Genomic DNA, 17,736 nt, shown 5'->3' with positions numbered 1-17,736 from the left:
CCCCTGCCATGGGAAATGCTCCTTACCCTGGGCCTGCTCCCAGCCCCAAGGGATGTGTCACAGGCATCTTTTATGGAAAATCCTTTCCTTAGGATTTTTCCTCCTGAGAAGCTGAGAGGCCTCAGGAACAAAATGTCAACAATGGTTATCTGCTGCTGTGGAATGCAACAGGTGCATCTGGGATTGGGCTCATGTGGTTGTTTCTAATTAATGGCCAATCACAGCCCAGCTGGCTCAGACTGTCTGTCCGACACACAAACCTTTGTTATCATTCTTTCTTTTTCTATTCTTAGCCAGCCTTCTGATGAAATCCTTTCTTCTATTCTTTTAGTATAGTTTTAATATAATCTATATCATAAAATAATAAATCAAGCCTTCTGAAACATGGAGTCAGATCCTCCTCCTCTCTTCCCTCATCCTCGGACCCCTGTGAACTCTGTCACAGGGATGGGCACCTACACCAGTCTTCATCCCCACCCTCATCCCCCACAAGCCCACACAGTAAAGCTCTGCAGCCAGCAGCCATGTGGAGGGATCAGTTTTTATTTCAAAAGACAGTAACACAATTTTTCAATTTAGTATCAAAACACTGGATATGTTTTTTGTCTCCAGATTGGCCCCAAAAACTGCTACAACCAGGCAGCATGCTCCAACCACAAGTTACTGCGAGCATGGCAGTGCCACACTCACACCTCACAACACAACACATCAGCAATGCACAGAGAGATGGCTTGGAATCAATTAAGACAATTAAGAGCAGTCCTGGGCAGGAGGGAAGGCTTGGCTCCCTCCCTCCAGGTAGGCAAAAACACTTCTCCAAGGACACAAGGCTGTTTTTCTTAAGTTGTTAAGTGTAACCCAGTGATGAGCAGTGAAGCTTGGTGCATCAGCACTTAGTGAAGGCAAAGTCAGCTCCAGGGTAGCAATGGGTTACAGGGACAGTGGCTTCTCTAAGCCCTTCAGGTGTGGAGGGAAAGGGACACAATCCCTGTGAAGTTCAATTGGTTCAATTGTTCAGATGACTGGCTTGGCTTAAGAAAAAAACAACAACCCCCAAAAAAGGACACCTTTCACCCAAGTTGTTCCTTCCCAACACAGAGCTACCTTAAAGCTGAAAAACTGAACTGTGCTTTTGGCAAACAGCTCCTGGAAAAGGAAGTTCTCTCAACAGGCTGTCACCCTAGCCTGGCTACTCTGACTCACAGCCAGAACCATCGTATCTGTTTCCTGCCCTGCCAAAGCAGGGTGGCCCAGAGCCAATTAACAGAAGGTTAATACCAAATTCTAAAGCCAAGAGCTCTGAAGTGTAGCTCACCAGCCTCACACATTATTTGGAATGTTTATAATGGTTGCTACAAAAAAAGGTAGTTACAAAATGTGTACATCTCAAACATGCTCTCCAAACATTATTGCATTGTTTACTTCCCTTAATGATGCTGTTTGAAGCTCTGCCCAACCTGGTGGCCTTTAACCCTGGAACTAAGGAGATTTGTGTTTGGTCGAGTTGGCAACAGAAAGTAAACTCTGGTGCCAGGGTTAGAGGGCAGCAGCAGCTGGGCTGGCATCGCATGGCAGAGGCAGTGGCAGGGATCCTTTACATCTCATTCAGGTCTAGCAGGGTCTGGTCCAGCATTCTTTGCGTGCAGAGATGCTCCTCTTTGGTGGATTTCAGTTTATCTGCCAAGAACAAGAGTCCAGAGTTACAAATCAGCATCAGACAAGGGAGAGTCCTTTGCCAAAGAAAGCCTGTGCCAGCCCCTTGCCCACGCAGCTGCAGCGATCCTGGGGCTGGAGTGCAGCTGGAAGCCTGGCTGGGTGCAGCTGGAAGCTTTGAGGTTACCTGGCTCGTGTGTAGCCCTCGCCTCTCACACTGCTGGTGCTCCCAGAATGGCCACGGTGCACCTTTAGCCAGAGTTCTGGTCAGTGTTTCACATGCAGGCGTCTCTGAGTGCAGCCAGCTCTTCCCAGGGCTTCCACACCTCCACAGCTGACACACACAGTGGCCCAGCAAGGCACCCAAGAGCAAAACACCCCTGGAACTCCAGCTGGTTGTGCCCCCCCTTCCCCTCGGTACAGGGCAGCAGCAGGGAGCAGAACACCAGCCCCAAGGGCAGCAGGAGCTGGGGCAGTGACAGGCAGAGTGAGGAGTGAGGGAGCTGCAGCCTGCCCAACACTGCAGGCAGCTGTGCAGTCAATTCTCACATGTTCCTTAAGCCAGGAGGAGAGCAGATCAGCAGCTAGTGCTCTAAGTAGGCTTCACTCCAAAGGTGAGCCCACCCATATCACTGGAGACATCCACACGCTGGGACACGGGACAGACAGGCTGTGGAAAAACGTCCTTTAGGTACAGGCAGATTGCCAAAGCCACTCCCAACCTCCCCAGGGCCAGAAACTGCACAGAGAGAGAACAGCCTTCCTCGAGCATGAGCAACAGCAGCAGCATTTCAATACTCCCTGCAGGCACCCAGGACACAGCTCCAGGCTGTGCATTTTGGCACTTGCTGTCAAGATGTCTGTGAGCTTTCCCAACCCCTTCCAGCTGCACTGGGGTCAGGCCTGGGAAATTACTGCTGCCCCCAAACCTTCTCAGTTAGGGCTCCCCTACATAGGAACGTACTACAGGTGTGCAGTGTCTCACAGAACACAGGGTCAGTCCTTTATTGGTAGAAGCCATCATTCCATGCACCAGGAAATCCTACAGTCATTCAGCTAATAGTAAATTAAGTTGTAGCACTTGACAGGCAGCTTCAAGCAGACATAAGTCTAACTTCAGCCCACCCCTCACTTGGGAGGTGCAGCAATTCTGGTTCCATGGAGGAGCCAGGCAGGACCCCCTGGACAAGCCAACAAGACTGGTCAAAACCCAGCCAAGCCTGGGGGTGACTTCACCAAGAATAGAAGTTACCTTTATATATTAAAAAAAAAAAGCTTAAATAAATGACAGGATAAATCCAAGTGCCTCATTAAAAAGCAGCAATTGCACAAAATTGGCAAGTCTGCCAGTGTTAATGATCAGATTTCAGTGTGGTCCACAGCAGTGGTGGTGGCAATAAGCTGTTAATGGGATTAGTGGGCCCCTTCTCAGTCACACAGATCATGCAGCATTAACTTCAGCTCGTTAGAGAGCAGGCGGTTTTTCTCAAGCTGGCTGTACAGGCGCTCTGCAGCAGCGACAGGATAAGGGAAACAAGAGGGAAAGAGAAAAAGAGAGAAAGGGAAAGGTTAGTAGAGCACCAAGGTGAGCACATCAAACAAGCTGTCTCCACAGTGTGTGCTTCTGAGGACAGACAGCTATTCCCAAAAGTTTGTCTTTCTCTAACTTGTGCTTCAGCCCAGGAAGATGACAGAGGAAGCCAAGTGTGGGCAGAAGTGAAAGTGCTGCCCAAGATGTGCAAAGGCAAAGAAAGGAAGAAGAGACACCCAGAAGAGGAGCCTGCAGGCAGGGCTGGGCTGGACCCCAGCAAGGACAGAGATCTGGGATGTGCTTTAAGCCTGTGGAGCACGCTGCAGAAACGAGTCCTGCCACAGCTGTACCAGAAACAGCTTCCAGAGGGAGCCACACCACACTGCAGCGGGAGTGACAGGGTTTGAACAGCAGGACAGGCACACCAGAAGAACTGAGAGTGGGAACATCTCATCCCTGGCCTGGAGAACCCTCCTCTGAGAACATGCCTGGTGCCACTCCAACAGCCCAGTTAGGACTGGAGGCAGCAACTGCTTCAGGTACAGGACAGAGGGACTTCTGGAGCACAGGGTCCTCTTACATCTGCCCCAGAACAGCTCCATGAGCAGGGCAAAAGCTGCCACTGCCTTGCAGCTGTGGCCTCTGCAGTCCCTGTCCTTAGAGCCCCACAGAGGTCCAGCAGCCACATTCATGCTCGGTCAAGCAAGCTTGGTCCCGTTCCAGATCTGTCACTTCTCAGGGCTGGGTGGCAATGTCCAGCCACTACAGAGAACACATTCAGCATCTCTCCTGCTCATTTGCATGGGCAGAGTCCTCCCAGCCTGACAGCTCCAATTCCTGCACTTTGGGGAATTCCAGGCAGGAAAATAAACCTTACACATCATCTTCCAGCCTGGCAGAAGTGACGAGCACCACCTGCAGTGAGACACAGTGTGATGCCTCTGCTGGAGGAGTGAGCCCAGAGCACAGCCTTGGCCTTGGCTTCCCCTCTAATCTTTGTGCCATGAGGTCCCCAAGACTCTCAGGCACCTGTGGATGCCATGGGACAGACAGAGAGAAACAAACACTGCTTCTCACAGTGGCTTGTGAGAATTTTTAGGGAGTTATAAGGATGTGATAACTTTTGAACTATAAACAACCTGCAGGTGGTGTTTTTTCGTCTTTCTGTTCTTCTCAAAGACAGTGTGTGAGGAAGATGTTTTTGTTAGTTAGCCAATCAAATAGAATCTATCGTATCACTCTATTTAAACCACGTGGTTCTCTTAAATAAAACCTTCTTTGCTCTTTCTACAATCCTGCCTCCTGCCTGTTCCTGTGTCATTCTCACTGCAAGAGTGAGGGGCACCCCCTGAAGGGGACCTGTCCTCATTGCTTTCAATCTCAGAATATTTTGCTCTTGAACAAGACCTAGCTGGGTAAAATTCCAGAAAGTGGAGTGGTTTACATGGAGGAGTCAAAGCACATCACCCTCCCCAGAGTCTCAGCTCAGTCCCTCCAGTGTAACACCAGCACCCAGAGGGGAAAGCTCAACTTCAGCTTCTCTCAGCCCTCAGGACCCTCTAACTGCACCTCACTCTGCAGGAGAGGGCAGTAATGCTGATTGATTGGCCCTTCTTTAAAGCTACCAAGGGACCAAGGCACAGGCAGAGAACTTGATTTTTGACCTACCACAATGGGGAAGTTGGGGGAAGTTGTGGGTGCGTGGCATCCTGGCCCATGCCTTGCACAACAGCTGCTGTTGCTGTTGTGAGGGACTCTGGCTCCACGGTGCTCTGAGCAGCCCCAAATGTCTGTCCCCAGACCTGAGAGATCCAGGCTGGTCCTGGGCCTCCCCAGTGGCAGAGGATGAGAGTGAACTGTGCTCAGCAGAACTTGGTGCAACAGCTGCAGCTCCCAAGCAAACATTCCTGCTTGTGCACAGGGAGCTGATGATTCACCCACACAAGGCAGCAGACTGGAGTGTTTAGCATGACTAAACTTCCCACACTTCAGGAACAGCTTCTCCACATGGAGCACCTGTCCAGGTCTGCAGCAGCCACGCCATGTTTGGCCTGCTCCTATCTCTGCCCACCTCCAGGGCAGCCTCATCAGTTATCCCAGGCACTCAGGGAGCCCCAGGATGTGGGGAGCCCCAGGAGCTGGCCCTCCTGGTCAGTTCACCTGAGTTTGCAGCACTCCCACAGCACAGCACAGCTCCCTGGAACCAGCCTGCACAGGCCCAGCAATCCAGTCAGACCAGATGCCTCCCAAAACCTCCCAGGGTAACCATTGCATCACCCACCCACATCCCCATCCACCACCCAGAGTGGATTCCTTCTGGATGAGTGGGGAAAGGGCCTGCCACAGCCCAGCCTTAGATAACATTCCTGGGAACACCACTGAGCAGAGCAGAGCCACCAGCTCCCCACAGCGAGAGGCAGGGTGCAACCAGACCTCCCACCACTGACAATCACAGAAGGGGTGAGGTTCAAAGGGACCACTGTGGTTCAGGTCCAACCTCCCTGCTCAAGCAGGGTCAGCCCAGAGCACTGGCACAGGATGGTGTCCAGATCATTCTGGAATATCTCGAGTGAGGGAGACTTCACACGGTATCTGGGCAATCTGCTCAGTGCTCAGTTACCAACACAGGAAAGAAATCTTTCCTTGTGTTCAGGTAGGACTTCCTGGGCATCAATTTCCATGTTTGCCTGTCCTACTGCTGGGCACCACTGAGCAGAACCTGGTCCCTCCTCTGACACCCTCCCTTCAAATACTGGCAGAAAATGATGGTGTCCCTATTGTCTTAAGAGCTGACAGTGGAACACTGGACTGGAAACCTTCACATTTACAGAAGCCCTGCCCTCCCACAGGATCCAGATCCTCAACTCAGCTGCAGTGGGGTTACTGAAGAGTTCTGTGTTCCTGCTTGACCACAGCATCCCAAAAAACTCACTCACTTTTCAAACTAGGACACTGCTTTGTGCTGATGGGGCACAGCCCCACATCCCAGGAGAGTCAGCCCACACTTTTGAGATCCCTTGAATGCTCCCTCCCTTCCCCACCTGCCACCAAAGGCAGAGTGGGACAGGCTGGGGCAGATGAGTGTGCCTAGATTATCCTGACTGCCAGTGCTGTCATGTGGAGAGCAGAAGGGCACAAACCTGAGACAGCCACGGGAAGTGTGCCATGGCATCAGAACTCTGCTCACGGAGGGCTCTTCGGGCACTGGGGCAGATGAACAGATCCACAAAGGAAAAAGAATTTGACCAACCACCATGAGGCAGCACATACTGTGCTGAGGGTGACCAGTGTTTATCATACCACATCAACCAGCAACAGCTCCAGCAGTGACACACGCCAGGCACTCACAGCCCAGTGCCAGTGCTCAGTGGGAAGCTCCATGCCACATTTCTAGAAGGATCCTGCAGCCCCCAGCCCCTGCATGGGGAGGGAAGGGCTCTGCAAAAGATTCCCTGGCTCAGATGCTCACAGCCCTGCTGCAGTGCCTTCTCATTCCTGAAGCAAGAGGCCACACATCCTTCCCCTTGGCACAGGCAGCACCTCACACCCAACCAGTTCTGCCCCAGTGGAAACCAGCCAGAGCTCACACAGGATTTATTGGCTTCCATGCTCTGGCTAACAGCTATCAGGTGTGTGACCTCCCACTGCAAGCCAGTGCTTGGCAACCAGTGCTGGTGAGCACTCCAAAGCAGGCAGGAATGAGGAGTGTCTTCAGTCAGGCACAGCTCCAGGGCCTCCTGCTGCAACCCCCAGCCTCCAGTTTGACCCCACAGGCCCTGTCTGCAAAGCTGCCATCACATCTGGGAGCCAGTGACACACCTCAAAGAAAAATCCAGCGTGCAAGTGAGGTCTGTGCTCCACTGAGAGTGACTCCAGTTGGAAGGCAATGCTGAGACAGTTACTCTAAAGCAGCAAGTGGTCACTAGAAACCCATTTCTCCAAAGCAACAGCCATTTATACAGGAACTGTTTTCCTTAAAAAAAGGTGACATCATGCTCGAGCAAGAGGCAAGAGAAATACAAAAAGAGCTTTATGGCTCCACACAAGATATGCAGATGAGAACAACATCCTCCCCGCTCCCCCGACACAGAAAGGGCAGCCCCTCAGAGCAGGCTGTGTCTGGCACATCAGGTCACACAGAGGAAGCTTTGTTTGGGAGCAAGTGCAGCAGAACTGGGGGGCTGCTGCTTCTGTGTCTTTACAGCACCCATTCCCAGGGATGCCCTGTGCACAGAAACTGGAAAGAGGTACTGGAATTCAGAGTGAGATGAAGAGAGCGTGAATGCCGGGTGCAGATGCAGAACAAGCCACCAAGCAGAGAGACAAATCCAAAGTGGAGTTTGGAACCACAAGACTTATCTGTGTGAGACAGAAGGAGACACTAATTTTAAGAAAAGCCTCGGTGTTTGTGCACAGCAAACTCTGCTTGGGGAACGTTGGGACACTCGTGTTAAGGCTCTTCTCTGTGGGGTGAGGACCTGGCCTCTCCTGGGTTAGTGCAAGGACCAAAAGGAGCAGTTGTTAGCAGCACCCACTGCAGATCTGAACAAAGCTAAGGAGCAAAGTTGCAGAAACACACAAGTTCAGCTACTTCCACAGATCAGTTCATGATCTGGCCCATCTCAAGCCTATTGTGGCAATTCCTAAGGAATCCACCTGAGCACTATCCACAGCCTCTTCCAGAAGGAATCCTGAGACCATGGCCCAGTGGCTCCAGCAGATGACAAAGCCACATTTCCTGAGAAAGCCTTTCCCAGTGGGAATGGGAATTGCACTCAAATTTAAGTCAGAACCCTTTCAGGCCAGCACAGCACTTGGTTACACATGCAGACCACCAGGACCTAGAGTTAGAGGATGGCATGCTGGGGCTCCTTGGGCAGATCTGTAGAAGTAACCTGGACAATTCTCCAACTACAGAAACCACAGCAAACCAAGCAAGCACTGGCGGTCCAGGCTGCTGAAGCGAGAGGCGAACGCCAGCCAGCTCATATTTACATGGAAGTCATGTCATTCAGGGCGTGGTCCAGCTCCTCACTAATTGCTTTGTACTTCAGTTTCTGGGCATAGAGCTCATCTAGAAGAGGTTTAGGAGGAGAACAAAAGGAAAACAATGAGGGAAGGCAAAGAGTTCTTCCAACACTCCGGGTCGGGAAAAGCACGATGGCGTACACGAACAGAAGCAAATGAAGTTAGATGTGGAGCCATCACGACTCTGTGCTCATCCCCAACAATGAACAGGAGGGTTCCAGCAGCCTGAGGACCCAAGTGACCCACAAGTGCCTTCCAGGATTACAATCCAGCTCCGAGGGCAGCAGAGCCAAGCACTCAAACCACATCACCTTGTAAAAACAAGCTGTCCAGCTAGGTCAGCAGGAACCAGTGTCAGGAGGAGCAGCAGGGAAAGGCAACTCCATCCACTTAGAGAGAAGCTTGTTACACCTAAGGAGAGCACTGATAATTGAGGTGCTTTGTTCTCACCTGCGTCTCAATGCAAAGACTGGCTTGGGAGAAGTCAGTCATGCAACAGAGCTGGGCATCAGAGGAAATTCCAATCCTGCAGGATGCAGTGAGGTGGGGGAGCAGACTGGCCACACCAGTGTTCTCCATCAGATAATGGAGTAGACAGGCAGCTCTCTGCCTCCAGGGAGGGGTGGGCCTGGAACTGTGCTGACACATCCCTGAGCCCTGCAGAGCTGGCACAGACAGCTCCAGCTCTGGCAGCTGGGCTGTAGTACAGATGGGCATGCTGTTAACAGCCTCACAGAGCCTGGGGAACTTTGTCATTTGTCATGAACTAGGTCACCTCAGCAGCAAGGCTGTAGACCAGAGCCAACTCTCAATCAACAGGTTTCAAGGGGAGCATGCAGGGATTTGGAGGACTTTTTGCAGTTCCAAATAAAAGCTTGTCCTGGACCATGAGGTGGCTCAGATTGCTGCTTGGCTGCAGTTCTGGAACAGCTCAGCTGACACCATTGCTATTTCTAGATAATAAACCTCCAGAGTGACTCCAGACAGCAGGATAATGCTTTGTCTCTCCAAGAGCTGGCACTAGAAGACCACAAAGGCACACCTGTGGTCAAGGTAGGAGACCTGTAAGGGTTTTGGTTTCCCAGCACCACCACTCCAGCCACAGCAATCCACAAAAGAATCTGGCCACGGTCCCAGATTTAAGGGAGGCAGCTGAACCCTTCTCCTTCTGTGGCTTGGGGCAAGGTTCTGCAATGGCTGGCCTCAGGAGTCCTCCTGGAGGACTGTGTGAAGGGATGGGAGGAGGAAAGGAACCCCCCCTTGGCACAGGCTGATTACCCTGTGGGCTGAACTGCTGGGGATTTAACCTTGGTTCAGGACTCACACTGGGCAGTCTGAGTCTTCATGGGGGCTGTTTCAGACTCACTGACTCCTGGGGTTGACCTGCAAGACCCCATTTGCAGCAGCCAGCACGTGCATGATGTTCTGTGCATAACACAAGTATGTTATTGTGACCAATACTTACAAGTGCAGGTGTTTCTTTCCTATGCCACTCCTAAAAGAATTGGATTAAGCTGGGCCACAGGGATCTAGTTACATTCCTTAGGACATCACCACCAAAATACAGAAGCTATCTAGATAAGGCCAGGTGTTTGGATCAAGAGCTTGAGACCTGCTGCAGCACAGGGGAACTGTTTTCAGAGCAGAGGCACAGGGCAGGACTCTTGCCAAGCCTCACCATGGAGGCCAAGTGGGATAATGCTCCAAGCAATGAGGAGCACAGCAGCCTGTCTGCTCTCCAGCTACCTGAGACACAGCCCTGCTCAGCTTCTCACTCAACACCCATTGCTTGGTTTCCTATCCCCAGAATGTACCTTCCAGATCATCAATGGTCTTCTCCAGCTTGGCTACAGAGCGTTCAGCAAACTCAGCGCGGGTCTCTGCCTGCCAGACAGAAATAAACCAGTGAGGGCAACAGGAAAGGGCACCAGTCCAAGGACAGGGACTTCACACCTCTTCCCAGTCAAGCTGAGGCCAGCTCACCCAGCTGGGCCATCCTGACATGGTCACTCACCTCTTTGAGTTTATCAGTCAGAATCTTGATCTCTTCTTCGTATTTATCCTCTTTTTGGGAGTACTGTGGAAAAGGAGTCAGCAGTCAGCAGCCCCAGATACCTCCCTCTCCAGAGAGCCCACAACTACAGAGGGCAGCATAAACTCCTCACTGCAGCACACATGACAGCAGAAACTTTCCACCTGGGAGTGGTTCACATCCTCACCCAAATCCAACAGGACTGGGGCAGGTGGCAAGTCTCACATCATGCATGGAACACAAACTTGGATGCAGAAAAATTCTCATCTTAACATTTTAGCAGCTTAAACATCCTGGCTGATTGAGTCTGCCCCAAGGCAGGGAAGGGCAGCCAGGCTTCCCCCACCCCAGCTTCCAAACCCTCCAATGAAATACCTCAGCCCTCCCAGCAGAGCAAGCACAGTGCTCCTGGCTTGCTTAAGACTGCAGTTGAATCATTTCCACCTCAGTGGGTGCTCTGCTGTTTACCCTCCTAGCACAACAGCAATGTTTCTGGCCCTGGGACAGGCAGCCCTACCTTCTCAGCCTGAGCCTCAAGAGACTTGAGATTGTTGGTGACATTCTTCAGCTCCTCCTCCAGCTCGGAACATTTACTGTGGGGTTTTGTAAGGAAAGGGGGGAAAAAAAAGGAAAAGAAGAAGTGGGAGGGAAAGACAGGAGACAAGAAGTGAATCCACGTGCAGGGAAGATCAGGAAGTTCTTTAGGAGACTGTCTGAGATCAGACTGGATGGGACCCTGCTTTGAGGCACCTGTGCAGAAAGCAAGGTCCCTTTTGGCCTCTGAGCTCATGTTTGAGATGTTCTGCCAGCACATGCACGGGGCACAGGGCTGAGCAGCGAGATGTGGACACAGGTTTCTGCCAGACTTGGAGTCTCCAAGGAGAAGCTTCACTTTTAGTGTGCTGTATGGAGGGAAGCTGTTCTGATGGACAGAAGGACAGCCACCACCACCACCACTCAAAAAGGGACATTTATGGGCAGAGAAGACAGAATGTTCCAGGAGAGAGCAAGAGAGAGACGCAGTTAAGCTGAGGGGAGGAGCATAGTGAGGAGACCACATGAGTTTTGGTTTAATGGTTCAAGAAGGGAAAGGTTAGTACCTTTTCTTCGGCAACAGACAGACACTTCAAGTTCTGGTCCATCACTCTGATCTGCTCCTGCAGCTCCCGGCAATGACTGTTAGTGACGGTCACACAGGGGCACAAGCCAGGTGGGGGCAAGGTCAAAAGGAGCACCAGAACCACACCACCACAGAGCAAAAAAGGATGGGGAAGGGAAACACAAAAAAGTCATGGTCACAACATGCACATCTGGGCGGGAAGCACAGTGCTGCTGCTGCTGCATACACACCAACTGTGTTAGACAAGGCCCAGAGCACAGAAAGGCCCTGACCAGCTCCTCAAGGATCAGCTAAAGCACCTGGACACATGAAAGGAGCCCAAACACCAGGATTTGTGTCTCTGCTCTGAGCAGAGGAAGCCCAGATTTCTGCTCAGCAGTGCAGAAGCCTGTAGTGGTTACTGCAAATACTTGGAGAGGCCCAGAGAGCAGCCTCAGCCACCCCGTAGGGCGCCTCAGTCCCTGGCCCAGGAGGCCTCTGCCACTTCAGGACAAGCACTGTGAACCATCTTGTGACTGCACACACGAAGCAGTGCTGTGAACGCTGAGCTGAGGAAGGCTCTGCAGCCTCCATGACTAGGGAGTGAGTCCATGCAAAGGGCCAGAGTGTCTCCACCCAAGGCAAATCACATCACCAACTCCATGTCCTAGGTGGAACTAATCCTGTTTCAAGGAGGGAAGTGCTTTCACTGCTTTTCTTTGCAGATCCAAACCCACCCTGTGCTTCAGGCCTTGTGTAACAAGGTTGGCAATGCAGTGTTAGTGCCCATGCAGAGGCAGACCTGGCAGGTGCATGCAAGCAGAACTACTCACGACTCTGCGAGCTCAGCTCTCTCCTCAGTGCGCTCCAGATCCCCTTCAATGATCACCAGTTTCCGAGCAACCTGGAAAGGACAAGCAGAGTCAAGAGGAAGGAGGAGAGTTTTGAGCTTGTAGGCTCTGCAGAGCATTGAAGGGAGGAATGCCTGCAGGAGCCACTGGAGCTGTGGGAAGCTTTTGGCCAGGCAGAGCACTGATGTGGCTCTGCTGAGAGCCAGACTTGCTGTCAGCAGGAAGAGGATTCAAGGTCTCACCTCCTCATACTTCCTGTCTGCCTCCTCTGCAATGTGCTTGGCTTCCTTGAGCTGGATCTCCTGCAGTTCCATCTTCTCCTCATCCTTCAGAGCTCTGTTTTCAATGACTTTCATGCCTCTGCCCAAAAGCAAGCACAAGGAGGGGAGATGTGGGAAACAATCTTGGACAAGCCAGCAGTGCAATGAGTTGCAGAGCATTAACAGCAGTCCCAGGAAGCACAGTGCTTCTCAATAAACCATGATTCCTCTGAATGCAGAAGGCAGAGGCCTCTGGGCTGATGTGAATACAGCAACCTCAATTGCTTTATTGGAATTGGAATTAACTGTTCTGTGGAACATTCCCCCAGCAGATCACTGGGTTCCCAGGCCAAGGGCAGTGCAGTGCTGCTGAGAACAAGCCCAGCTTTCTTAGGGACTCACAGCCAAGCCAAGCACTTCCCCATCTGGAATGAAGGAAGAGCCAAGTCCCTCTATGGCAGGCCAGCAGCTGGGTCAGGCTGCTCACGGTGTGTGCAGGAGGAAGCACATCAGACAGCTGGAAATGGACCACTCCCCTCTGAATCACAGGCCAGGTCAGGGGACATCTGCCAGTTAGGGAGCATGCTGGCAGAGAGGCTGCCCCACCCACAGCCACCTTTGCAAGGCAGTGGTGTCCCTGAACCCATGTATTTCTCCTCCTTTGCAGGAGGGGATGCATGGTGGCACATGGCACTTCCTCACTCCCTTGCCTCAGGTTCCAGGACAATCAAGGCCATCAGCAGCCTCAGGTTCATCAGCATTGGTTTAGCTGCTCTGAGCAGGCACTGACTCCCTCAAGCCTTGGTGTGGGATCTCTTCCCCCAAAAAGTCGATGGCACCAAAAGTTGATGGCACCAAAAAGTTGATGGCACCAAAAAGTTGATGGCACCAGACCCTCAGTGTCTGACAGAGTGCAAGCAGGAGTCCTTGCTCACCTTTCACTCTCATCTGCTGCCTTCTCTGCCTCTTCCAGCTTCTGCAGAGCTGTGGCAAGGCGCTCCTGAGCTCGGTCCAACTCCTCCTCTACCAGCTGGATCCGGCGATTCAAAGATGCCACCTCTGCCTCAGCCTGCAGGGAGCAGAGGAGGGCACTCAGCCTGGGCAGGCTTGGCAGCTGAGATCTGCCACGGGGGCAGCAGCAGCACACAGGAACACAAAGCAAACCCAGGATGCTTCAGCCACTCTCCCAGAGGCAAGCAGCACACTTAGCTCTGCAGGCTTCTCGCTGCCAGCCTGCACTGCTCTGAGTTTAGGCCATAAACACGAAGGAGATGATTTACACACCCAGGGCTGCCTCTGCAGCTGCCAGGATCCTGCCAGGCCATTCATCACAGTCCTGTTTATCCAGCACACCAGAGCGTGCTGACAGCTGCCACTTAGCAGAGAGTCAGTTTACTGCTGTGATCTGGACATGAGCATTGCTTGAGGCAAACCCTCTCACCAGCAAGGTGAGAAGGATTAACATGTCCAGCAATGTGCCAGGCTGTGCTGGGTGCTGCTGGCAAGCTGGGCTGCTCACAAGGTGCTGCCCAGCCCCAGGGCTTGTTGCTGCAGAGCCCACAGACCCACAGAGAGCCTGCAGTGCTTGAGGCTTCCTTCCTCCCAGCAAATCCAGAGAAGGAGCAAAAGCCTTCTCCAGTCTTGAGACAGGTGAAGGAGGCTGCTCCCCAGCAATAGCTGCCTTGGTTCAGTCACACACATTGGGAGCTGGTGAAACTGCTGACAGCCTGCAGACATTTGCCAGAAATGTGACTGGGGCTTTAAGGAACTGGCACAGATCAGAGGCCATCCCACCCCCCACCCCAAGCACTGCAATCCATGTCCTAGTCAGCCTCCAAAGAGGCCACAAGGTACAAGCCAGCCCCCAAAGTGCTGGGCTATGGTGGGGAGCACAGACCATGCTCAGAGCCACTGGTAATACAGCACTGCCATCACCCTGTGGCTTGCTCCAGCCTCGAGTCAGAACACAGCCAGGGCAGATACAGAGGACAGGAACTGCCCTTCAGTGCTGCTGAAAACAAAGCACCTCAAGGCCAAGGATGAAAATCCCTTCAGCGGCACTCCTCTTCTGGATCAGACCCAGACTAAACAGTCAACTACAGACTCGCTGCAATCTTTTTTGGGACCCTGGGGGCATGACCTGATTGGCCGTGAGGCCCCTGCTTACAGCCACATCCACTCCAGCCAAAGCCCAGGGGAGCCCAGATGCTTTAGGAACTCTGACATCCCACTGGAGCCCCCTGGGGAGTCCAGGATCCTGCTCCCCAACAGGATTACAAAGGCAGGCAGGCAGGCAGGAGTGCAGCCATTCCAGGCCAGCACTGTGATTTGCAGAAACCCAGGCACAGGCACAAAATACCCCAGCTGCACATAACAAAGCACCCTCCCAGCCACACCACGCCGAGCAGGGAGGAGCAGAGTGATGAAAGGCGCCAGTGTTACAGTGGGGTCCCACACTGGCTGTATCCAGCTCCCAGAAGGGCTGTCTGAGCTCTTCCCTCCACCGAGGCTCCCCTGGCAGGTTCCAAGGCCAGGCTGGGAGGGCACAGAGGAGCTCCCGTGCAGGTACACCCAGCCCTGGAGAAACCCACACCCCTTTGGTGCCCAGAGCCAGCACCCACCCTGCTGAAAGGGGAAGTGATCTGCTTGGAGAGGAGCACAGCAATACCTTAAACAGAACCAGAAGGAGACCTGATGCCTGACTGCATCTTTGCCCTATTAAAGGGGCTACCAGCTGCTGAGGACCTCCTCCTTCCTTCTCCCAGTGCAGTGGGCCTCCACTTCTTGACCCTTTGAACTGCATCACTCAGCCCTGACTTCCTGCAAGCAGCGTTCAACCCAAAAACCACCCAAAAACCACCCTGCATTTTGAGGAAGTGCCTCTCCCCTGCTGCAGCAGGGTCCTTATACCTCCTGTTCTGCTGCTTCTCTCTAGATACAGATGAAACTGTCAGGCTTCCCCAGAGCATGGGGTGACACTTGCAGGTGACTCTTTCAGACCCCCCTGGTACAAGGGGCACATTTCTGTTATTCCATGCTTCCTTCACAAAGGCAGCCCTGAACCAGGGAGCACCTGGAGCCCAGCAAAACAAAGGAGAAGCTCATCCAGGCCTTCAGAACTCACGAGTGCTGTCTCAAGAGAGTCAAGAGGACTCCCCAGGACCCAGGCAAGTCCTGGGCACCGTACTGGGAGCACTGGTTCTCTCCCCTGAAGGAGATTCAGGGAGCTGGGAAAAATATGCCTGTACCCGTGACAATGCTGCTATTGCAAAGAGAATTCCTTATGTGGCTGCAAAGAAAGAGCCAGCTGAGGCCTGGGAGTGGCAGGAGCTTCTGCCATGGATCTGGGCAGCAGAGCCTGATCCATCCCTGGCAGTGCCACAGTTCTGTCACAGACACAGGCTCGGGCACTCGGGGGGGCACTCAGTTTCACATCAAATGCAGCAAAATCACTGCAAATCCAACGAGAGTCACGCTTAGATTCGAGCAAGGACCTCATCTGTGTCACCTCATCCCTGTCCCCAAAACGCTGCCAGCTTTGCCTGTGTCCCAGACCCAAGTGAGGCGGCCACCTCGAGGTCCTGCCCATGGTCACCTCGAGGTCCTGCCCGTGGCCACCTCGAGGTCCTGCCCGTGGTCACTTCGAGGTCCTGCCCGTGTCACCTCGAGGTCCTGCCCGTGGCCACCTCGAGGTCCTGCCCGTGGTCACCTCGAGGTCCTGCCCGTGTCACCTCGAGGTCCTGCCCGTGTCACCTCGAGGTCCTGCCCGTGGCCACCTCGCCCCTGTCCCCGGCCTTTCCGGCGGTGAGCACAGCGCTGCCAGCTCAGATCCTGCTGTCGCCGCTCCTTCCTCCCTTTCAGGCGCTCCCACCCTGCTCTCCCCTGCCGGTACCGGTAGCGCAGAGCCCCGCTCGCCGGGCCGGGCGGGATGCGGGGCTCGGGAGGGCTCCTGCGCCGGCCGCATCCCGAGGGAACCCGCTCCTTCCTTCCATCTTACCCGCGCAGCTCCGGGCTCGGGGCCGCACAAGATGGCCGGGGCCTCCCCCTCCTCCCCCCGGCCGGCTCCTCCGCCGCTGCTGTCCGTCCCGGGACACCGGGAACAGCGAAACAACGCCAGGCCGCCCCCCCCGGCCCCGGTGTCTGCTCAGCACCACGGGCGGGTCCCAGGGGGAGCCACGGACACAGAGCGAGAGCGCCGCTCCCGGCGGACCCTTCGGCCCGGGCCGGCATCCCCGCGGCTCGGAGCGACCCCCGGCCCCGGGCGCGCCGCCCGCCCGGCTCTGCCCCCGCGCGGCGGCGGCGGCACCGGCGATACCTGCTCGCGGTTGCGGCGCTCGGCTTCCACCTCCCGCTGCAGCCGCTCCGCCCGCTCCTCCGCATCGTCCGCCTGCTGCTGCAGCACCTGGATCTTGCGCTTCACCGCCTCGATAGTGGTGGCCCCGGCCATGCTCGGTGCCTCCGCTCCAGCCCCGCCACCCCCAGACACCGGGACCGCGCCCGGAACGGCCGGACGGAAGTGACGTCACTTCCGACCCGCCCCGCGGGCGCGTTACCGGGGAGATGAGGAGCGGCCGCCGCGCCCGGGGCGTGGCGGGGGCACCGGCACCGGCGGGAATGGGGGCACCGGGCGGGAATGGGACACCATCACCGGGCGGAGGACACACATCGGCACCCGGCGGGAACGGGGGCACCATCACCGGGCGGGGGACACACATCAGCACCGGCGGGAATGGAGCACCGGCACCGGGCGGCGGGATACTCATTGGCACCGGGCGGGAATAGGGCACCATCACCGGGTGGGGGACGCACATCGGCACCGGCGGGAATGGGAGCACCGGCACCGGGCCGGGGGAGAACACCGGGGTGTGCCCCACGGGCACCTGGGTCCAGCGGGACCCGCCCGATATGGGCGTGGGGGCACCGGGAGTGGCCTCGTGTGTCACGGGGAGCAGGCACGGCCTCACCGGGTCCGGAGGATCCACACGGGCCCTGCCCCACGGAACCCCCCTCACACCCGCCCCGGGCCCCGGGGCTGGTTCGGGCACGGGCTCCGGGAGCCTCCGGAGTCTGCAGCACATCCCGCTCCTTCCTCCCACCCAGGGTAGGGCTGTGGCCGCCAGGCTTCCGCTCCACTTCCATGTGTGAAATCCCGCGGTGAGAACCCTCCCGTGTCAGGAGGATAACGCTGCGAAGATCAGAGCTGGGAGCTGTGTTCCTCCGTGGCATGAGGGTCATGGAGCCCCCCAAGAGCTCGGTAAACGCATCACCGAACCCTGTTACTG

General features: G+C 54.7%; 1 protein-coding gene across 9 annotated transcripts; it reads right to left on the bottom strand.

Annotated features, from left to right (window-relative positions):
• Positions 1–523: 523 nt before the first annotated feature.
• Positions 524–16,987, bottom strand: LOC139584805 (tropomyosin alpha-3 chain). Of its 9 annotated transcripts, XM_071417028.1 has the most exons (10): positions 16,770–16,986; positions 13,390–13,523; positions 12,437–12,554; positions 12,177–12,247; positions 10,762–10,837; positions 10,227–10,289; positions 10,027–10,096; positions 8,180–8,258; positions 6,325–6,388; positions 2,231–2,323 (listed from the first exon to the last, which is right to left on the bottom strand). In XM_071417028.1, exons 1-10 carry the CDS (start codon positions 16,899–16,901, stop codon positions 2,246–2,248), a joined length of 885 nt encoding a protein of 294 aa, XP_071273129.1. In that variant the 5' UTR covers positions 16,902–16,986; the 3' UTR covers positions 2,231–2,245. The 9 variants fall into 9 exon arrangements, with proteins under 9 accessions (XP_071273125.1, XP_071273131.1, XP_071273124.1 ...); XM_071417024.1 differs by lacking the exons at positions 2,231–2,323; positions 6,325–6,388 and adding an exon at positions 524–1,677 and having other exon boundaries at positions 16,770–16,983; XM_071417022.1 differs by lacking the exon at positions 6,325–6,388 and having other exon boundaries at positions 1,690–2,323; positions 16,770–16,985.
• Positions 16,988–17,736: the final 749 nt, after the last annotated feature.

The sequence above is a fragment of the Agelaius tricolor genome, unplaced genomic scaffold (assembly GCF_023055355.1).
Source record: "Agelaius tricolor isolate 1412-34295 unplaced genomic scaffold, bAgeTri1.0.p SCAF_66, whole genome shotgun sequence".
NCBI classification, from domain to species: domain Eukaryota; kingdom Metazoa; phylum Chordata; class Aves; order Passeriformes; family Icteridae; genus Agelaius; species Agelaius tricolor.
This window is presented reverse-complemented; position numbering and strand designations above follow the sequence as displayed.

Excerpts from the sequence above, each read along its gene's own strand:
- LOC139584805 (XM_071417028.1), bottom strand. The coding sequence starts at position 16,901 with ATGGCCGGGGCCACCACTATCGAGGCGGTGAAGCGCAAGATCCAGGTG. Across the intron at positions 12,555-13,389 it reads GCAGCAGATGAGAGTGAAAG|AGGCATGAAAGTCATTGAAA; the intron begins GTGAGCAAGGAC and ends GCTTTTGGGCAG. Across the intron at positions 12,248-12,436 it reads CAGACAGGAAGTATGAGGAG|GTTGCTCGGAAACTGGTGAT; the intron begins GTGAGACCTTGA and ends TGTCCTTTCCAG.